This window comes from Mastigoproctus giganteus, chromosome 13 (genome assembly GCF_048544385.1).
Source record: "Mastigoproctus giganteus isolate SK-2022 chromosome 13, ASM4854438v1, whole genome shotgun sequence".
Taxonomy (NCBI): domain Eukaryota; kingdom Metazoa; phylum Arthropoda; class Arachnida; order Uropygi; family Thelyphonidae; genus Mastigoproctus; species Mastigoproctus giganteus.
In genome coordinates, this window is record NC_143587.1 from 167,407,226 (window position 1) to 167,431,052 (window position 23,827).

The following is a 23,827-nucleotide window of genomic DNA, read 5'->3' on the forward strand; positions in this document are numbered from 1 at the left end:
AAAAATTCAACAACCAATAATTATAAGAATTAAATTTTTTTTTAATTTTAATAATTAAAAAATCAATAATTATCTCTTTACCTCCACAACTATCTATCCTTGAAGTTTACCTGATCAATCTCAATAATTAATTCAATGGTACATAAATAATAATTTCCAATTCAATGCTAAATCAATACTTGCCTATTCAAATCCACAGTTATTTACTTGTTCAATCTATAATCCATTCAACAATAATCAACTCAATAATACATAAATAATTCTAACTTACACTTTCTGGCTCGCCAGCTGAATTTTACAGTTTCAGCAACTGATTATAATGAATCTTTGTTTTGTCATTCCTAAACACAGCCTTCCATTGAGGAGTTTTCCTGGCTGGCATATCGCCAATTGTGGGGGGGGGGTTGACTGATAAAAAAATCTATCTCTATTTATCCCTGGCTGGGTCGCCAATTGTGGGGGTGGCGTTTCTTCTTATATATATATTTATATTACTTTTTATTTTGTTATTATTTGTTATTTATATTCCCCACTTTGCATCTGACTGGTTATCTCACAGAAGAATTCCGGTTCTGTAGGAGTTCCTATATTAGTGCACTTCTCTTTGGGTTTTGCTGTGTGTTCAGAAATGACCAAACACTATTTGCATTAAGTAAAATACAATCAGTTTATTATACATACTTACAAATAAAAGATAAGACAAATCATTACACATTATTCACTTCATATATAGGTACAGGGCATGGATCACGTTCCTGGTCATTAGGCTCTCCCATCCATCATCTTCTTCTTACTATAGGCCCACTAACATCTCGTACAATCAGTTTAATTTAACTCTTTCTTAATTACAATTGACATTTATTATTTATATATTTATATCTTTCTTTTTCATACCTATCTAGCACAATCCTACATTCTTCTTCATGGTTGATACAATTCTTCTTCTGGAATTATGTCCACTCTACAAACTATTCTATTCTATTCTATTCTCTCCCCAGTACTTTAAAGTTACATGTTAATGAAATATACATGGGATTATTTATTTCTTCATTCCCTCAGGTAAACTTCAGCATATAGCGACTAATTTCTCTACTTCAGTAACATTATATAAATAACATACAACTGTACCTACTCTATAGGCTAACCCGTCCAAAATTATTACTTTTACTCCATTAATTGATCGGTAAATAGACCACAACTGTAAATCATCCTTCATTAAACTATTTCTATGATATTTCCTTACTTATCTATACCTTAACTTAACTCTTAACTGTATGCTTCCCTAAATCTCCCTTAATATTTATCTATCTTCCCTGCAGTCCTTTGCAATTACATAGAGGTAAATTCGTTGTTTAACCACTTACTTCTGGGGATTTGGATCTTACCGCTAATACAACGTGTGGCCTGTGACTTTCTGCTCTGCATCGGGTCCTCCATTGGTTTGGGAACGTTCATCTGGAATTCTAAACTTTGCCAGGGACACTTTCCGCTTTGACGATCATCCTGGTGTCGTATCCTTCTTTGCTGTGCCGGATCATTCTGTAGGAGCCGCTTCTCATCACTTTATTTCTACAGGACGGTACAGTTTTCTTCTGTTAGCATTATCTCGCTGTCCTTCTTTCAAATATATTTCTCGGTGGACGCTTTTGGACTTCTATGTTCCATCTCGAGAAAGTTCCCCTTTCTGTAACTCATCTATACTTCATTAAAACTATCAGAATTTAGTGAACTCACCATAACTGGTTCTACTGGTGGATCGCTTCCGGGGACTGTTTCCTGGGCCTATCTTTCCAAAAAATCACTCTCGAAGAAAAACTTTATTATCTCCAAAAAAAACTTTATCACATCTCGAAAAATCATCTCCGAAAAACTTCATCACATATCTAAAACATCTTATCACCCCTCTTCACACCCTTTTGCACGTGCTCTTCCCCTTTTATTTCCCAAAACCTAGTAACGCCCCTCCTTTCCTCGACCAATCATTTCTATCCGACCATCATCGTCCCCTTCCGGTGTAGAGATAACTTCCGTTTCTAGAGAATTCTCGAATATTCTGGAAATGACCAGAATTTCGGAGCTCAGACTCCATCCGGAAAACATCTGCGTCCATTTTCTTGATTCGTCTCGCATTATTATAAAATGACCACACCTGCTCTGTTTGCAGTAAACAAGAACGCCCCCGCTGGTACCCCTATTGTCATCTCTGGACCAAACCGTCCCTTGCCATACTATCAGTTGACCCCCCACTGTTCCGTCTTGCTATCTTCGCTTGCTATTTCCGGTGTGGGCACTGATCGTATATCTGTTTCTAATGTTTTTCTTCAAGGTATATTTGCTTGTACATTAAATTTAACCTTCTCTTAAATTAATTCCATTAGCGCGAGACCCATTATCTTAAACAATATTAGTGACTTTAAGTGTTTTCTTTTGTGGTTTACAATATCACTATCTAGCGTTCTTTCTTAAATTATATTTAAATTTAACTTGTAAGACTTTGTGTCTTACAACTTGTATGGTGTATTTACGAAAACCTTTTATTGCTGATAGAAACCGAAACTTATGCCAATTCAAATTTTATTAATTTCCATAGTTTAAATACTTTATGAAAGCTTTTTATTACAATGATAATACGTCTACAAATGTTGAAGACCAATGATTTTATTTATGGAGAGTATACGAAGGAGGGGTTTGAAAAGTTCATGGCCTGAGTACGAAAGTGTAATAGTGCAGTGTTAAATATTTCTGTACTTAAAGTACACTTCAAATAATAACCCACCTGGTTTCGTACAGTTTCAAGAAAAGTCTTTTTTTTTTAATTACAGGTCCTGAAGTCAACAAAGTTGTTCGAATGAGGAAAGATGGAAAAAATCAGTAATCTTGCAGTGATCCAATATTTGTGAAAAGAGGGACAAACGCAAAGACAATTCATGAGAATTTGGTTACAGTACTGGAAAAGGATGCCCCCTTCGTATACCATGGTTAAGAACTGGACAGCAGAAATTAAACGAGGGGAGGAGAGCCTGGAAGATAATTCACTCTGTTTGACTTGAAACTTCCGGCACTTTAGAAGTTGACAATGTGCACGATTTAGTGATGAGCGGTCTGCGAGTGACAGTTTGATACATTGCCTGTTCCTTGGGCATCTCATCAGAATTGATTCCAACGTTGTTGACAGCAGATCAAAAACTCTCAAGACATTTCAAGTCAGGCGGACGTTTGAATAATTTTCATGCAGATCCACCAATTTTTATTCAAAGTTTATGAACATAGATGAGACGTGGGTCCAGCCAGAGACAAAGGAGCAGTTCAAACAGTGCAAAATACAGCTCTTTTCCGCTCCAAAGAAAGCCAAATTGATTCATTCTTCTGGCAAGGTGATGGAGGATTATGCTCAGAGATGGCAGACAGTTAGAGGGGCATACTATGCAGACCTTGTGAGGCCTTTGAGTGAAAACATCAAAGACATGCGCAGAGGACCGTAGGATCAGCAAATTCACCCCATTTTCTTCAGATCTAGCAGCATCAGATTTCACCTTTTTCATAATTTGAAAAAAAAAAAAAAAAAAAACTGACTGTCATCCATCAATATGTCACTGTGTGACATGTTAATGGACAGTGACATCATTACCGCAGTGGATGCATTCCTGGAGGCCCAAGAGAAAACTTTCCTCACAGCCGGAATCGACATTTCAGCACCGGTGGGAAAAGTGTATTGACTCCAAAGAAGGCTATGTTGAAAAGTAACGTGTTAACATACTCCTCATATAAACCCTATACACTCAGGTCACAAACTTTTTAAACGCCCTTCGTACATTTTATTCAATGAAAATATTTATCTTTTGTGGGCCTGTGTCAATTAAGCCACAATCGAGGTCCTAATGTTATGTTTACGATGGAACAAGCCGTCTGCTGGTAATTTGACTGGCGTGTTTTACCCAGTGCGTTGGGAAATTTTTACAACCGTCTATGATGGAACAATCTGGCTTGTCGACCTGCTCTGGAGCAAACGCAAAATCTTTTAGAGATAGAGGACGATGCCCTGTTTAGTATTTCTTTTTTATGGTGCTAGCAGGAAGTGTTTTATAAAACGAATGATGTTTGCCCTGTAAGACTTGCTTGAGTCCTTTGTATTGCTCATTTTCTACAAAACTAAATCTGACAACCCAAATCCAGTATGGTAAAATGAATAAGAAATTTAAAAACCACGTAATGAATCAGAGGACAGTTACAACCATGCGCGGACCATTCCCAACATCGCCGGCTTTCCGGATAGGGGTTTACAAGCTAAAAAGTTGATACACCCAACACAACAAACCTTGTCTGTTTTTCCGATCCGGCTCCAACATGTTGGCCTACAATGTTTTAATATTTGACAATTGTTTAAGTTGTTGCCCGGCTTGCTGTCCGACATGTTGTGCCTATCTAAACGTAGCTTTACAAATAGTTTTATTGCCCTCGTGGGTTACAATGTTTTTTTTAATACCCTCGTGCAGTTGGTAGTATCACTCTCTTCCCCACACCGGGTGGAAAAAACCTGAGTTCGAGTCCCGTCGATGACGTGAGGAATTTTAATGGGCCTTTTTCACGACGTCGCTGAATTAGTCACTCTCAGACGGAGGACAGCATGGTTTTTTCATCCAGCAAAACAGAAGCAATAGGGGCATCAGCCTTAGTCGCTGATGCTCCTAAAACCCTACTACAACATCAAATACAAAGACTAATTCCATCTTGTTACAAGTCGATGAAACAAAACAAAATGCTTCACAATCGCTTCACCAAAAGCCCACAGTCAAATTTCTTTAAAAGGCTGCTGTGTCGATGCTGTTTAAAGTACGAAATCGTTCATTGAATGAGTTACGTCTTTCTAGTGACCGACTACTACTTAGGATTTCTAAGAGGTACAAGCTATAATAAGTTATACACCAGCATCGAGCCATGATAATGAAGAGGTTGAAGAAATGTACAACGAAATTGAGTCTTCTAGATGAGCAGAAAACCCACTACAGTACCAATATGGGGACTTCAATGCTAAGGTTGGAAAGAGACAAAACAGCGCAGAAAGGTGAACTATAGGAAATTTTGGCATTGGTGAAAGACTTGTGGAATTTGCAGAATGTTGAGGAATGTCAGTAATGAAGACTTATTTTCAAGAAAAGGGTGAACAGAAAGCGGACATGGAAGAGCCCAAATGGATTAACAACCAATGAAATCGACTTCATCCTCACTAACAGAAGATATATCGTGAATGATATCCTGAACAAGGTAAACGTTGGAAGTGATCACAGAATGGCAAGATGCACGCTTGATATAGATGTAAGAAAAGAAAGTAAAAAACTGACTTGAGTAAATAATACGAAGGTCTTTGAGATAATAGAAGAGGAGAAAAAGCAGTATGTACTGCAACTTAAAAAACAAGTTTCAGCTTCTGCAGACTGCTCAGGACCAAGGTATCGACGAGGAATATTACAACTTTCTGAAAGTGATAACGCCCAAGAAACCTATAGGTAAAAAAAAAAAAATCCAAAGAGGAAAAATTATTCAAGAAACACTTGTCACCGACAAGGAGAAAATTGAATATACTGAGTTATGCAAAGCCATTAGAAAGAAATTCATAGAGGACACAAGAAAAGTAGAACAGGCAATAAGGGAAAACAAAGGGTTTAAATCAGCAACCATGTGCAGTAATACAGAAAGACAAATGATACTGAAACCGAAGAATAGCGATCGTGTACTTATAAATAGCAGAGAAGGCATAATTCAACTAGCGGAAGACTACTATAAAGAATTATACAAGGAGCGATGGAATGATGCCAGTAGTGGGCGAGATGGATCGCAAATTAGTAACACATATGACATACCCGATATTCTTCCTGATGAGGTAGAATATGCGTTGAAGAAAATGGAAAATCAGAAAGCCCCGGGGGAAGATGAAGTTACTGTAGAGTTGATAAAATTGGGAGGAAGAGACATGACACAAAAACTAGCAAGACTCTTCACAGAATACCTAAGGAGTGGAATAATGCAACCATGGTTTTGCTGCATAAGAAAGGAGATAAATTGGAAATTATACACCAATTAGCTTGTCATGCCACAAGTTGTGGGATGACAAGGGATGACAGATTAGAAAGAATGTATTCTTTCTGACAGATTATAAAGAATACATGATGAGAATCAACCGAAACAGCAAGCTGGCTTTAGGACAGGATTCTAAACTATGGATCACCTTCACGTAATGTCACAGCTAATGGAGAAAGCAAATAAATATAAAACACCATTATGCCTGGCATTTGTGGATTATGAAAAAGGTATTTGACTCCATACAGCATAAGGCAATGTTTCGGGCACTGAAAAGACATGGCATAGATATCCCATATATTATAAATTTGAAGAAAATATATGAGAACGCTAGGTCCTTTAGACAAGACAAAGAAAGTGGCAAATTTAAAATCGATAAAGGAGTTCGACAAGGAGACGCAATATCTCCTAAATTGTTTACTCATGTCCTTGAGGAAGCTTTCAGAAGATTAGATTGGTCTTAGAAAGGAGTCAATGTGAATGGAGAGTACCTAAACCATTTACGATTTGCAGATGAGATTGTGGTCATAAGTCACGATCCAAAAGAATTAGAGGAAAATCTTAATCAGTTATGCACAGTTAGTAAAGATTTTGGACTAAAGCTGAATATGGCTAAAACAAAAGTAATGATGAGCAAGTATGCCACAGAAAGGGACATAATGATTGAAGGAGCAGTAATTGAAAAGATGGAATCATATACTTATCTGGCACAAGTCATTTGATGTAATAATGATAAATGGCTGGAAGTCAAGAGAAGAATAAATTTTGGATGGATGGCATTCAAGAAATATAGTCAGTGACATACTGAGGAGCAATTTCCCAATTTGTCTCAAACGTAAAATAATGAACCTATGTATACTTGAACCTATGTATACCCACCATGACTTATGGAAGTGAAACTTGGGCGCTCACCGAAAGAATGGAAGAGAAGATGAGAACTACACAGTGAAGAATGGAACGAATTATATTGGAAATCAGACTGTTAGATAAGAAGAGAAACACATGGATTAGGCAGCAAACTCGAGTAAAGGACATTCTTATCAAAACTAAAGAACTAAAATAGCTCGAAGACATGATGACAGATGGACTAAGAAAATAACAGAATGGTACCCAAGAGGAGCTAGAAGAAAACCTGGAAGACCAAGACGGTGATGGACAGATGAAATTCATGAGTTTGTGAGTAGTAAATGGATGGCCATTGCACAAAACAGAAGGAACTGGAGAGGACTACATCCTGCAGTGGATTTAAAATGGCTGATGATGAGTGACCGAACTGTAATTCATCTATTGCTCATTAATTATCATCGCGCCAATCAAGAATTAATAGAAGACCCATCCTATGATCTTTTAAGAAATTTTTCCCCTTGGGTGTATGGATGTATCTCCACTTTGCAAAGTCAGCTCTGATACTCCGCTTGTGTGAACCCAACTCGAAAAACAAATTTTCCAATTCTCGACCGATTCTTCCATTTCCCAAAAATATCTAGAAAGTGAATTGTCGGATTTGGGAAGTTCAAGTGTACTTTATTTTCGCAATTAGAATAAATATATCGTGCGGAGGGATTTATGACGAAAGCATGATGGAGAACGCGCCATCACTTTAAAAAAAAACCATCGGTAGCAGTAATCAAAGCGTGTGAGAACCTCTCTTTCTCTTGTTGACGAGGGTCATCGGGTGAATCTTTATATTTCAAGGGCGATGCAATAAAAAACACAAAAATTTGATCCCACGGCGATATTGCATTTCCGCTTCGTTCAAGATTATTAAAAGCTCTAAGAATATATTTAGACAACCTCAGATTAATTTTTCTTGAAGGCCGGTTTATCCGCACATCGCGTATTATTACATGTGTTCGGTTTTCTTACTTTAAGAATTCCTTGGTAATTCGCTACCCTCAATTTTTCTCTTTTAATAAAAAATGGAGTTTCTGAAATGAATTTAAATTAAGAAGACCCGCTGCTGTTGTTTTTAGCACAAAGACGTGAATTTCTAAAATAAATCCGTCTTTTATTTTCAGATGACGACTGTACTTCTGTAATATGCCCAGTCGGGCCTGATAGCTGCAATACAACGGACTCTTCGTCAAACGAGTGTACCAACGATGACGATTGTTCGGGAGGAATATTGTGCTGTACGGCGTGTTGTGGGAAAAAGGCGTGCCTGCCAACTCGTAAGTATTGCCAGAATATCACATAAATAAGAAAAACAGTAGGAATATATTTAAGAGATCGTGGGTTTAAGTACAATTGCATCTTACATTAAAATTTCTGTGGAGATGTATTGTGTTTTATATAAGGCGGCTCCTAATATTCATCTACGTCATGGTTCTCTATGATGATATAGAAAACCCGCTACAATGTCCTCAGTGTTTTGGACAAAACGATGAACACTGTGATCTATCTAGACCAGTGGTTTTTGGGAATCAAAAAAATCATTGGTATTTCAATGGTTTGTGTCCCTCCAAAGTTCAATCCTACCCGACGGCACCTCATTCCTTAATATTTAATTTCTCTCATTGGCTTTTCTTTTTCCTGAGCCAACTGATTTTTAACATATAAGTATATTATTTTAGGAGTGAGTGAGAAAGTTTGATGAAAGGATGATTGTGGGCGTGATATAATTCAACCGCCTTTGATTCATAGGCATTAAATGCCTAAGTGCTTTCAGAAGTAATGTCTCCACAATCCTTGGCATTTGCGCCTTTCCGACAGTTGCGACCTTGGCGGCGGCGTGGGTTATTTATTTATTCTTTTGTGTCATTGGTCAATATTTGAGGCATGCATGCGATGAGGAAATATTTCAGCCTATTGTTATTTAACTCTCATAGCCCATAAGCGATAATTAAAAAAAAAGGTTGAGAAACACTGATCTAGATGTTCTGGACAATAATGCGCTTCCTACGTTGTTGTAACAAGTCGGAGAAGGCCCATATCAGTACTAGGAAGATAACGCCCATGTTATACTGCTCGTGTTGTGCCGGACTGGCTTAAGCATCGACAAGTTGGACTGGTCTGACCTCAATGCTCTACTGAACTTTTGAGATCATGTGGATTATTTAGATTATCACGTGCATTAGCATTAGTAGAGCCATATGATACAAGAAAGCAAGCTTAAACAGCATCAGCCAAAAAAAAAAAAAAAAAAAAAAACTTCCCATTTCACCCATCCATTTGCTCCAAAAGTTTCTCCATTTCCTTTTTAAATTTAGTTGAGCTATCAACATCCACAATGACAGATGGAAGTTTGTTCTAGCAATCAACTACGCAATCAGCTACCTCTCCAGTGCATTTTACAGATTCGTTTTATCTTCTATGGAACAATATAATAGCGTAGCTTAATTTAATTTAATTATAAATGTACTTTAATGTAACAAATGTACTAAATGTACAGTTATAAATGGTACATTAAGAGATCTACAATTTTCGTATCTTCTATGGAACCTAATTTATTGCATTTTAAAAGTGAATAACGACTTTATGGACGCCCTGTATAATAATGTTATTGAAACGTTCACACTAACAGAACAATTTTTAATTGAAATAGATATGCGACTCGTCTCGCAATGAGAAGAATTATTTTCCAATTCGAATTCATTTCCGGTTCTCATAATGTTTCTGATATTTTCTCCGAAAGCTGTAGGAGCCTCCCACACTCAAAGCTTTCAGAGTGTTGAATGATCTTCGTCCAGAAAACAGGCAAATCGACCGAATATTTCAAGCCACAACTTAGAAAATTTACGTGAAAGTTGGCAGCCCTAAAATTAGAATTACGTACTTAAAATGAAACTTACCTCATCAGTCATTTTATTGAAATATGAGTACTTCATATTTAGACGTAGTTCAAAATTTCTGAAGAAAAATATAGCTTTTAAAGTACTTGTCCTAAAAACAGGCTTTTCTTTAACTACTTTCAGGTGCAAGCTTAAATCCAGACTGTGTTATCAATTGCAAACGGACATATGACTACTGCAGTGCAACCCAGCTGTGTGAAGAAGGAAAATATTGTGTTCCTACGTGTTGTGGACAATGGTGTTTCTAGGTATGTTGATAACTGCAGTTAAAAATCACATGTTTTCTTAGAAAACTTAGAACTCACAATTTGACACGATGAATTATGACGTATTGCATCTCATAACGATCCAATTGCCTAATACAGCTATGTAATTATAGTATTAATTAAAAATTAGTATAATTCATTAACGTTTAGTCGAACGAATTAGAGGTTTTCTTCAAATGACATGCGTAAATTTTTGTTTCCTCGATCCGAAGCGAGATCTACATATGAAGTAAAATTGATTTTTATATTGTTTCCTTATTGTTTGCAGAAAATAATCAATTGACATTTTATTTACCGTTTTAATAAATTAAACCAGCTGTGTTTAATAAATAAACAAGTGAACATTTTATTTAACGGATTTCGGCTCAGGTTTTAAAATTGTTAAAGTAGAGTAGTTTTAAAATAGCTCAAATTACACTGTGACCCACTTCAGGAAATTGTTACTGTGACTTGTTATGACCGTAGTTTTGTTTCAGTAAAGATTTAAATTAGCGTAGGTTAAAAAAAAGTAGGATGACTTTAAAAGGTAACTATTTTTTAAATATATCCTACTTAAAATAAAACAAAAAATAAATGTATTCTGCGCTAATAAACATTATTGCTCTTTCTGGAACCAGCTGACTCTTTTACTCCAAAACGTTGGCAGCTTATCCGCTGTACAGGAACGGTGGTTCAAAGAAAATTTCAACTGGAGAGTTCCATGTGTTTGTTCAAAAGTATTTTGTTCTCAATCAATTAACCGATATATCTGCTATGATGAAGTGACAAAACGTTTTAATAATATATGGCCAACACTCGAGTTGAAGTTTGTCTTCGTGCCAAAAGTGGATATTCTGCCCACCGTTGTTTGGAAAAAGGTCGCATCACAAATCCTGGTTAAACGTCACAGGTTTCAGATTTACAATTTCTCACACGCAGATTAAAAACAAGATATAGTGACCCCTTATTTCGCTTCTCACTTACCACAAAATACTCACTCTTCTCACTCTTTCAACTAATTCTAAATTTTTATTCTTTTCTCCTTTTTATCTAGGGCTCTTTCCTATGAGCGCACTACGAAGAACTCGGTTCCATTATCCAATCGAGATTTTTGGAATTAAAGAAGGAAAATCTCATGAAATGTTCATTTATTGAATTTACAATACAGTACAAATATTGGATTTCCATATTCTCAGTGTCATTAAAATAAATTTAACAAAGTAGATCAATGGCAAAAAACGGCGGGCGTTTGAAAAGATCGAAAATACCATTAGTTATTCAGAATTCGAACTGTCCATCGTCAGGCATTGTGTCGTTTTTGAAATTGTGGCCTTCACAATTACAGTTCGCTTCTGAGAACGATTTATGTACTTCTCACATAAGCAGAATGACCAGTTTTTATCAGTATCAGCTATAACTCTCCTCATCTGGCTATCTCTATGCTCTTGTCATGCTCTTTAAAACTGAGTTTTTTAAAGAGCATGAGAGCGATTTCATCTTTAAATCAGAATTTTAAATGGAATTTCTATTTATCTCTTAAATTCGAGGTCTCTATAATTGGATGTACGCTCCGAAATGGATGGTGGATGTTCTAGTGATGTAGCTCATATGGCTATTGCTGTGTCTTTCGTGTAAAAAACTACTGGTATCAAAAAGCAGCATAATGCATTCTGAAGAATGGCCACTCTTGAGCCCTATAGGCTGCTTCCACCATCTGAACATATTAATGTGCTTAATTCTCCTAGCCATAAACTTGATGGATAAGCTCCTGTTAGATATTTTCCACACAGATTCAGTTACACAGCTTTGCCTAACTCGTACGAAATGTGTTTGCCTCTACTACAACGAAGCACATCATACTTTCTACTAGATCGCAAATACAAACAAATCAGTTAACACGAAGCGTATTCCCCTCAGAACTTTCCGACCGCCTCTCGTAGAAATGGTTGAAAAAGAAAATAAATGTCTGCAAACAACATAGAAATAAAATGAGGTTAACGACAATTTGCATTGGCACTTTACTGTCGTAAAGTGCCAATGCAAATTGTAAAATTCCCCAACCCCACATGTCTGTGAGATTGGGGGAAATTTGGTTTTGGCGAAGACTCGTACCAGTTCAGATTGGGAGACACTTCTAATAAAGTTTGTTCGTATATATATTAACGTGACTTGCGTAGTTTGTCTCGAGCTATGTTTGCTCGTTCTCCTCTTCCTTAAATTGCGCCATTTTTTTTTTCAGCAATGGAAGCACCCAATTTATTTCAGCAGCACGCAACAATCACATACTGACGCCTCAATACCTTAGTTGCTTTGGCGCTTAACAAACGTATGTTGTTATTGTTGTAGTAGTACGGTTTTTAGAGCATCAGCGACTAAAGGCCATATTGGCCGGAATATACACTCTGTAAATTGCGTGCGCTCTGCGGTCGATTTTCACTTTGCTGGATAAAAATCCCAAGTTTTCGGAGAAAACTTCTATCTCTACTCGTTAGTTAATGGTTAACTAGTTTATAGTTAAATATCGAAAGCTTAACTATCACTAGTTGATAGTTATCAGTCAATTATGACTGGTTAATAATCAACTGCCAACTATTATTGATTAATATCTAACCACTGTCACTCGTTATAGTTGTTAGCTAGTTATTAATGGTAACTAGTTATTAGTGTTAACTAGTTATTAGTAGCTAATAACTATTAACCTCATTAATTTACTAGTTAGGTAACTAATCAGGTTACTAGATTAACAAGGTTGAACAAGTAACAAGGTAACCAGTTAATAGTTGCTGCTTAAGTTACGACTAGTTACCAGTAACTAGGCGTAACTTAGGTTAGCTGAGTTGCGACTTATTAACATTTTATATTAATAGTTAACACTTATTATAGTTATTAACAGTTAGTGTTGGTCCTAAAGTTTTGCACACTGGTGTGCAGAACTTAAGGACCATCACTATTTCTATAGTTTACAACCACAAAATCTTTCCTTAAGGTACTGTTTACTGATGAGAGTAGATTCAGTCTCAGCAGCGATTGTGGACGTCAGCTAATCTGGCGAGAGGTTGGCACACGGTATCACCCCACAAACATCACTGAAAAGGATCGATATGGCGGTCGAGGTGTTCTCGTCTGGGAAGGCGTTATCTTTATTGGACTTACACCAGATTCGACTTACACTGGATGGGACTACCTGATATGACCTACTGGATTGGACTACCTTTCAACCCACCACATTGGACTAGAAGAACCTGGACTACCTTATGACTTCCTCTGCAGCTATGCTATCAAGACGATCCAATACCAATGCTCCCTTGAATGGTACTTTCTTTCCACCACCTGGGGGAAGGAACAGACACTGTCTTCTCCCCTCCCCCTATTTTCTTCCTCCTGGTGGGGCATGGGCTTGCCCCACTGATCTTCTTAGGGGTCACCTTCCCTATCGACCTCCTACTCTGACTTTCACCCCCCCCCCAGTCTTCAGTCTCCTCCCCTACTCTGTCTAAGTCAACAGCGAAGGTTCCACACAACCAAAATTTAGACCATCCAAATTAATGCATAAACTCTCTCGGCCTCTCAACCCTAACAGCGTCTTATCCTTTTTTTTTTTTTTTTTTTATTTCCTTATTTTTTACAAATAGGTCCAAGCCACTGAAATCTCAGAAAACTAGATGGCAGGACCTGCCAAAATATTTATCTAAAAATAACTGGTGTACCTGGTCTGCCTCCACGGGGGCTTAGTGTGGGCAAAGTTTGGCCTCAGCAGGGGTTCAGCAGCTAAATGGCCAGATGAACAACGGTACACGACACTACACTCAATAATATCCATACACTTTTAAATCTTTGGCCTTTACAGCATACTGTGACACACGACAATGTATACTACGCGGAGATGGGAGAAACCCCTGGTGTCGTTAGACCCTAAACATACTTTATCTTGAATGGACATACACAACTCCAGATACTGGAAGGCGGTGCTGTAAACGGTGCACGCGACTGTACTGAGGTAATCCTTCCCCATTTGCGTCTGTTCCCAGGTGCCATTTACCCGGAGTTGATGTTGTTGTTGGAGATTTTATGGCGCAACGTCAGCTAAAGGCCATTATGCGCCACCGAGTTCGTGTTTATTGATGATAACGCCACACCCCATTGCATTTCAGCTGTTGATATGCTTTTGGAAAGTGAGGACATTGTTCGTATAGATTGGTCTGCCCGTTCCACCGATCTAAATCCCATCGAACACATACGGGACGCTGTAGGGAGAGGCCTGGCGGCACGTCCAAATCCACCAGAAAATGTTCACCAACTGAAGATGGCGCTGACAGAGGAATGGACGATGTTACCTCAAGAAATTATCAAAAACATTGTTCTAAATATGGACAGGCGTTGCAAAGCCTGCATCGATATTAGGGGGGGGGTGACCATACCTCCTAATGAGGACCACCTCTTCCCTTTGTTCCATCTTTGGCAGTGATGCATCTGTATCATGGCAGCCAGTGCTATGTTGCCATTTTTGAATAAAGTCGCTCCGTACCGTTTTGATTCCGATGTTGTGTCGGTGTTGTTTCCTTCATCATTTCTGAACCTCACGAGGTTCCTTTGGTATGCTTTTCCCATATGCATACCAAAGTTACTACACGTTTTCACCTGTAGTAACAATAGTTTATTTAGTTACTGCCCCACTGATCTACCTAACTGGTCCTTAAATTTTGCACACCAATGTACTAAATAATAGTAGCGATTAAGAGTAATTTGTTATTAACGGAATAATAGTTAACGGCGCGTAATATTTAGGGCAATTAGTTAATGCGTTAGTTTATTAATTCAATTAATAACAATGTTAATATGTTATTATAGGTTATATTAATGCTAATATAACCTATAATATATTATTAATTAACTATAAGTTAGTTAATAATATAATTATTTATATTATTACTATATAATATATATAAATAAGAGTAATAATATATAGTTATTATAATAGTAATTAACATAAGTTTGTGCAGTGGCATCATTTAAGTATATCTCATTGTGAATACCTTCACGAGTGAAGAGATCTCGTAATTAATTACATCTCGTTATTAGGAGACCTAATTATATACACCTAATTAAGTAATTCTTATTTTTTATTTTTTTTATGTAAACCCCAAAGACGAGAGTTATTAGAACCTACTGTACTTAGTATCGTGCTTGGGTTGGAGGTTGAGAAGACGAAAGAAGATATTTGTTGATATTGGACTTGAACTTCTGTTGTTATTTTGGATTTTAGGAGCATTAGCAACTAAGGCTATATTGCTCCGGGATATGCGGTGGTCATTCCCTGACCTTTCCGCATCCTCCGTATTTGGTGGAGACGTGGTCGAACCCCGGTCTAATCAAGAAGCGTGTGTGCTACGCACTGCTGCTCCTTCCCACCTGGCTACGGATGCGCCTTGAACTTCTGTAGACCAATTTTCAGGAAATAGGTACGAAGGAAGGTTGTTCCAGAAAACGGCAGTTGAATGAATAAACGAGGAAGATGAAAAGTTGGTTCTGTGGGTTTGGAGTTGGACAGTAAATGGATGTTGGCTGGTGGCGGCACGTGTTCGGACTGTTGTGAAAGAGAAAGTGAGAATTATAAAAGACAGTTCAGAAGAACAGTGCCCATGGAAGTAGCTGTAGAAGAGGCATGCAGCAGAAACAGTACGTCTACGAGACAGCGAGTGGAGAGACTCTGTTAGGGATGATTCATTAATTAACCTAACTGCCCTCTTCTGAATGGAATAAAGAAGCCTGAGAGATGTTTTGGGGACACCACCCCAGATGTGGGAACAATATTCCAAGGTAGGGCGGATTTGCGATTTATACAGAGTGAGCAGCTGTTTGGAAGAAAAGTAACGCCGAGAGCGAAAGAGAAAACCAAGTTTTTGGATGAAGAGGAAGCAATATTTGTAATGTGCTTGTGCCAAGAGAGATCAGAAGTCAGGGTAATCCCCAAAAGAGATATATCATTTCGCCTAGAAATCATAGTCACCAAAGATAAGCATAGGAGCAGAAGAATCCTTTTTGCGAGATATAAGACAAGACTGACTTTTAGAAGATTTGAAATCAACTAAGTTCTCTTTGCCTCACTGGAGAATACCTGAAGATCGGCATTTAAGGAATTGGTAGCAGATTTTCGAGAAGTTGAAGCTGCTTGAGCAGGGCAAGGTTTCTCAAAATGGAAAGTGGAATGCAATGTGCTATTATCGGCAAAACTGTGGATAGGATTTCCAGTCAGTGGAAGAAGGTCATTAATATACAAGAGGAAACGAGTGGGGAAAAGTACTGAACCTTGGGGGACACCAGCATTAGTGGAGAAGTTAGAAGACAGAGAGCCATCTACCATCACCCTCAGTGATGGTAGATGGCTCTCAGTGATGGTAGATGGTAGAAACCTGGATAACCAATTACAAAAAACAGTTGGCAAACCATAAGATGGAAGTTTGTTTAGAAGACCTTTATGCCAAACACGATCGAAAGCCTTTGAGACGTCAAGAGCAACTATTTGTGTTTCACCGAACCTTTCCATGAGGCGATGATTGAAACAGTTTCAAGGAACCGGCAATGTAGTGCACCGGAAAGAAAGCGTATGCCTAGTTTATCTGCAGATAAAGTTTCGTAAATTCAGGAAGTGTTTACCCGAAGTCTTACAAAATCCATCCGCCGGGCAAATACCGCGAACAACATTGCACAGGGTGGTTCGCAAGAGAATGAATCTTTTTGCTTACATAGAAGAAGAAGAACTATTTATTATATACAGAAGGCACATTGCTGTTTACAACTCCCTTCACGGCTACAAGCCAGGGATATCCAAAAAATTAAGCCTCACAAGAAACCACAATGAGAGGAATTTGGTTTTCACATTCTCAACCGTATAGATGAAGATAAGCCTTTTCTGGAAAATGTTGTTTTCAGTGATGAAGCGACATTCCACCTGTTTGGTAAAGTTAACAGACATACTTTTCGCAGATGGAAGTCTGAAAATCCCTACCCAGTAAGCCAAACGTGTGGTGTGCGCTGTTCTTCAGCCAGATGATGGTCCATTTTATTCCAAGAAAACACTGTGAACTCACCAAATTACCTAGATATGGTCGTCGAATTGCATGTTGCATCTCAGCCGGAAGACATGCAGCCACGTGTATTCTATCAGCAAGATGAGGCACCACTGCACTGGAGCTTGCATGTGCGCAATTTCCTGAATTAAAATTTCCTAACTGATAGAGTGGCCCTTTCCATGGCCATCTCTTTCCTCGGATATCACTCATGTGAATTTATTTGTATGGAACTACGTAAAGGACAAGGTGTATGCAAAAAAAAAGTTAACGTCACTGAGTTAAAAGAGCGGATTGAGCAGTCAGCGACTTCCATTTCTTAAGAGGTGTCTCAAAACACCTGGAATGAAATCGACTACCGTCTTGACATTTTACGTGTACCGGAGGTGCCCACCGAAGGGCGGTTGTGTGATAAGAAATTCTTTGCGTTGCTTTTTTAAGTGCAGCCAACCGTTTTATAATAAGTATTACAAAATATAATTTTAATCGAGCTTCATAATGTGGTGAATAATTTATGGACGCCCTGTATTATCATTATAACACGTAGACAAGAGAAATACGAATAAATAAATACAGTACACTTCGATTATCGAGGGTGGTTGGGAAATAAAATTTTCACAACAACTGAACCCCATAAAATTAAAAAAACTCATAAATGTGATATCAACTTAAAAAAATTGATATAAATGCTGTAACAAAATTACAAAATTCTGTAATTTTATTACAGAATTTTGGCTGGTTGCACCAGGTCATATGAAAATGAGCGTGGGCGATTGGTTGCCCGTCCCTGCTTTCCAGGGCGGGGTATTTCAGCTAGCCTTAAAGCAAACAACACTTCCTACGAGATACGTCGGGTGTCTTATCGTGCATGCATCTTATCGGGTGTCTTATTTAGCATATGACACGTGACCGGTTAGATGGGGAGAGAAAAGGAACATAATAGAATAACTTCAGTCTAGGTTGTAAGCTGCTCAACGGGAAGAAGACAGAGCGTATTTCAGTGGATGTGAAGGTAACTTGTTTAATTTGCTGTTTGTGGGAGTGAAGTAAGTTCGTAAAAGTGTTATTTAAACCTTTAAAGTTTTTCATGTAGTTAGAGTGGCGAATTTTTAGTTTATTTTTTGTACGTCTTCTTTGGATAGCCTTCCTTGTTTTCTTTGATGAAACATTTATGGTGAAAGGCCACAGACTTGTGAAATTCGACTGCAATTAATAATATTAATGCTTGTATACGTTACCGTTATTAGCACGTCTGCTCTCCTACTAAATATTTTTTAGAGAAAAAATTACAGCAGCCAATTCAGAGTCACACGTTTTTACCTGTTCACTGATGAACTCGCTCGCCTTCATCGGAGAAAATTGGACGATATTTCATTTTTGTCGTGTGAAATGTAGTTTCATAATAAAAGTCTGGGAATTGTAGTTTTCGCCACTGAAGGAATTTTGAAACCACTGTCGCTACCGGACTTCCGGCATTTCTGTTTATTCTTCCAGGTGATTTTCGAAGAATAGCATCCCGCACTCTTCGCAGAAAATTCTTTCAATTGAGCATCCGTTTTAAGGAATTCCGGCTAAATCGCATAGTGCTCAACATTAATTAAGAATGAATCAAAGTCATCGCGATGCGTAGTCTATTTAAGAAATAGAGGGGGGTTAAATTGATATTACAGATGAAGATCGAAATGGAATAAGAATCGATTCTAGGCATTATTTAGTTATAAATGTATGTGATTACTGTTGTTCAAAATTAATCTAAAATACTCAATTTCCCAATCATCCCTTTGATCCTAAAATAGATTCGTCTGGTGGGGTCTGTGGAGTATGACCATAAAATATACGATAAACAGTGGTCAAAGGTACAGAGTGCCAGTTCTTTCCCGAGAGAGAGAGAGCCCGCCCGCACGCATTTCAGACACCATCTAAAGTGGAACTTCCCTTAACGACGGAAGTTTCACTTCAGATGGTATTCCCACTTTTAATGTTCGAGGTGGAGACTTTTTTTTTTTTATTACTGTTATTTATGAAAACAAAAACTACAAAAGTGTATAATCACTTTTGCCACTTGTTGTTATTATTAATAATATATTTACGTATTTTGTTTTTAATTTATGGCACCTGATGCTAATTCTGATGCTGTTTCAGTCTTGATATAAGGTAATTACATCAGAAGATCGTGTTTTTCTGAAAATTTCGTGAAAAATAATAAATTAACTAAATATACGAGGTTTTTGATTTGCACTGTTCTTGAATGGATTAAATTGATTAGCTGATTTAACACCGCATTAAAATTAGCGTATTTATTCTGAAATACGTAATTGGTTTCATATTGTTCAGAACAAAGCGTGGATTTGCAGACGTTGAGTGGGTAAGAAAGCGATAATTCAGGGGACTGCAACGATTAAAATGATAAATGAATTTGTGCGATTCCTATAAATAAAACAATTATTTCATTTGGGCTTAAGTTTGACAACAAATAAATATACCACTTCTAATATAAAAAAACAAAACAAAAAACACTGCTTTGGAAATAAAATTACGTTTAAAACCAGAGTTAAAATTTATAAAAACATTTGTGATCCTCTAAGTCGATCGTGATCCACAGTTTGAGAATTCGCCCCCCCTCCCTTTAGTTCTTAAAACTGAAATATGCCGTTGATGTCATCTCAATTTTGCATATCCATTCAAGATCCCCGAAAGTACCTTCAATTATTGAGGTTTCGGTGTAGAGGCATGTATCCCGTTCACGTGATTGTGTTTAGTTTTAATAATATATTATCCCCCCCTTCACCCTAGAGTAGTTTCGCCACACTTTACTCGTTTGGCAAGAGGCTTCCATCGTGCAGTGGGTTGATAATGGCTACAGTTCACCTTATTAAATATTTATTGCCATTGCATATTGTGATCGTGGCCCTTATTTCCTCAGTGGCGACGATTTTTAGTTTCTAAATTAGTTAATTATAAAGAAAATGTTTGTTCATTAATTAGTGAATTAACAGTCTCTTCCAATATGTTCATATTAATTTAATAATTACTACTGAGTAGTAATAGTACATTTAATTTGTGAATCCATTATTCATAATTACCGAGTGCTGTAAATTACATTTTTGTTCTGAAATACTACAATTAGTCATCCTTGAGGGCGACTGTGTACTCCACTATATTTATGACTCCTCCACTCTGAGAATAATTAAATCTGGTGTAGACTTAATCAGAAGAAAGCAAAATTTCGTGAGAAAGTGATAACTGCGAAAGATATCCACCTGTTCTTGTATACATCCGAGAAGTAAAGATAGGACGGAAACGTGTAATGAGAGTTTCGAATGCAGGCTGATTTAAAGTGATCACTGGCTGAAACGTCCAAATCAAACGTGCGGGAAACAAAACTCGGGTGTCGCAAGCAACGGAAAACGTTTATCAATCTTTGTTTAGTGCACGTGTCATCGTGCTGTTTGTTCACATCCTGTCAGGTAGGCGTCGAAAGCAGAGGGTTTGAACAACGGATCAGCGCAGCAACTATGTAAGTGAGCCTATACTTTTAAGCTAAAAAAAAGGCATTTTAATTTGCGCGTATTACTCTTGAATATAATTTCTTAAGGTGTGAAATAAATTTCTCTTAAAGAAAGATTTGTTTCATCTTTGAAAGAGTTGTTTGACCCACGGCATTATGCGATCGTGAGAATTGCTACCGATCAGGCAGAAATGCAAACCTGGTTGCCCGCACTATTGCAGTTCGTAGTTTGTTTCTCAATTAAATTTCAATTTATAAACCCTACAGGCTAACTAAGCAAACACATGGCGTATATATGCGTGTGTGTTTCTTTATTTATTTAGCAATTTGTAGTAGTTTAATTTATCGCAAATGTTGCTATATTTGTGTTTTCCATGATGTGCGTATTTACTTCTTCGATAATAACTCCGAGCAGTCCTTGATATCCCTAGCACCTTGCTTTCCAAGCTGCTGCTCCCCCCCCCCTCCCTACTACTCTTATTAGAAATGCGTAGAAGTCTTTGTTGCTTTTCTTGGCATTCTTCGCCAGAGACTTCTTATAATCTGCCTTAGCTCGCCTAACCAACTTTGACTTGATTACAGACTAATTTATATCTGCCATAGGCTTCTGTATCACCTGATAATTTTAATTTTCATGCATCGCATGCACTGTTTTCTTCTCTACCTCGTGTTTCAATAATACCTCTGACATCCATTGCAGTTTTAACAGTAGCACTTCTTGATATGAAAAGCGTAGTAGCTTCTTTGATAACTTCCCTGGATGCTTCCCATTCAAGGCTTTATACACCTCAACCCCTTTATTAAATATAAAATTGACGCGATCTCCCCATATAAATACAGAGGTGGGATGACCAGATTTTTTTTATTTAGAGAAAAATTAGCATTTTATAAATTAGAGTAGACAATTTTATTCGAAAACCGAGAAAGGAATAAAACATTTCTTCCTTTTTAATTTACACATTAAAATTGTTTAATTACAGTAAAAACAACAAATCAAATTCTTATTCTTCAATTAAAATTACAGAACAATAAAAAAAATTAACAAAAACAAAACAATTAATGAGAAGGATGAGCCTGAATAACTGATAATATTTGGTTCATATTTGGCTCGATATTTGAAATTGCTAATCTCATGTTATCTTCCAGATCAAGTCTGGAACGCTGTTTTGTTTTTATAGCTGTGAATTTTGAGAGACCAACCCCACATAAATATGTAGGCCCGAAAGGTAGAAATGTTTATATCGCAATTTTTGATAAATCTGGATACTCGTCTCGAAGAGAAAGCCAAAATTTTTCACAAGATGTAACGTTGAAACGAGCACGTAATGCTTCGTCACACGACAGGTCGATAAGATCTTCCTTTTGGTCAATGGTAATTTCGGGGAATGAACAAATACCAAAAGCAAAGGGATCACGAATCCAATACAACTTTTTTTCTGGCGGAACACGAAATCGTTTGGAAAAATTCTTAATTAGCATTTTTAGGTGGATGGCAATGATATCTCTAAATTGTAAAATGTCAATATTTCTGATTCAGTTTTCCAAAGATTAAGCTTTGAGTATTAATATATTTGTTCCCTGTCCTTGAAGACTTAAATTTAAACATTTAAGTTCTTCGAATATATCAACAAGGTAACTAAATTTCCAAGCCATTTTTGATTTCTAAACAATTTTTTTTTTTTTTTTTTTTTTTTTATGTGAACCCCAAACACGAGAGGTATTAGAACCTATAGTACTTAGTACCGTGCTTGGGTTGGAGATTGAGAAGACGAAAGAAGATATTTGTTGACATTGGACTTGAACTTCTGTAGACTGTAATTTTCAGGAAATACATATGAAGGAAGGTTGTTCCAGAAAACGGCAGTTGAATGAATAAATGAGGAAGACGAAAAGTTGGTTCTGTGGGTTTGAAGTTGGACAGTAAATGGATGTTGGCTGGTGGCGGTACGTGTTCGGACTGTTTTGAAAGAGAGAGCGGGAATTATAGAAGCTAATTCAGAAGAACAGTGCCCATGGAAGTATCTGTAGAAGAGGCATGCAGCAGAAACAGTGCGTCTATGAGAGAGCGAGTGGAGAGATTCTGTTAGAGATGAATCATTAATTAACCTAACTGCCCTCTTCTGAATGGAATTAAGAAGCCTGAGAGAGGTTTTGGGGGCACCACCCCAGATGTGGGAGCAATATTCCATGGCAGGGCGGATTTGCGATTTATACAGAGTGAGCAGCTGTTTGGAAGAAAAGTAACGCCGAGAGCGAAAGAGAAAACCAAGTTTTTTAGATGCAGAGGAAGCAATATTTGTAATGTACTTGTGCCAAGAGAGATTAAAAGTCAGGGTAATCCCCAAAAGAGATATATCCTTTTGCCTAGAAATTGGAGTGTCACTAAAGATAAGCATAGGAGCAGAAGAATCCTTTTTGCGAGATATAAGACAAGACTGAGTTTTAGAAGGGTTGAAATCAACTAAGTTCTCTTTGCCCCACTGGAGAATTACCTGAAGATCGGCATTTAAGGAATTGGCAGCAGATTTTCGAGAAGTTGAAGCTGATTGAGCAGGACAATGTTTCTCAAAATGGAAAGTTGAATGCAATGTGCTATCATCGGCAAAACTATGGATAGGATTTCCAGTCAATGGAAGAAGGTCATTGATATACAAGAGGAAAAGAGTGGGGGAAAGAACTGAACCTTGGGGGACACCGGCATTAGTGGAGAAGTTAGAAGACAGAGAGCCATCTACCACCACCCTCAGTGAGCGATCAGAGAGAAAACTGGATAACCAATTACTAAAAACAGTTGGCAAACCATAAGATGGAAGCTTGTTTAGAAGACCTTTATGCCAAACACGATCAAAAGCCTTTGAGATGTCAAGAGCAACTACTTGTGTTTCACCGAACCTTTCCATTGAATTAGTCCATAAATGGGTAACATAAGCCAGAATATCACCAGTGGATCGACACTGACGGAATCCATACTGGTGATCGTTGATCAGATGGAAGGTTTCTAGGTAGTTTAAGAGTTGGTGGCTAATTGATTTCTCCTTACTTTAGAAAGAGTAGAAGTAATTGCAATGGGACGATAACTGGATGGGAGGGATTTGTCACCTTTTTTAGGAACTGGCTGGATATGAGCAAATTTCCAAGCAG

The 23,827-nt window shown here is 37.5% G+C and overlaps 2 protein-coding genes across 3 annotated transcripts in view; both read left to right on the top strand.

Moving 5' to 3' along the window:
* The window catches only part of LOC150076585 (uncharacterized), a 28,282-nt gene extending 17,037 nt beyond the window's left edge, over positions 1-11,245 (top strand). The window contains exons 3-5 of the mRNA XM_090387731.1: positions 8,094-8,246; positions 9,990-10,114; positions 11,166-11,245. Of these exons, the coding sequence (XP_090243857.1) occupies positions 8,094-8,246; positions 9,990-10,114 (278 nt within the window). The 3' untranslated portion in view covers positions 11,166-11,245. The remainder of the gene's footprint in view (positions 1-8,093; positions 8,247-9,989; positions 10,115-11,165) is intronic.
* Positions 11,246-18,059: 6,814 nt separating this feature from the next.
* LOC150076586 (uncharacterized) overlaps positions 18,060-23,827 on the top strand; it is a 35,409-nt gene continuing 29,641 nt past the window's right edge. The window contains exon 1 of one of the 2 annotated variants that reach the window (XM_090387614.1): positions 18,060-18,190. The gene's annotated coding sequence lies outside the window, so the exon portion shown is untranslated. Of the gene's footprint in view, positions 18,191-20,562; positions 20,696-23,827 lie in introns of those variants that run through there. The other variant, XM_090387613.1, reaches the window with a different exon arrangement.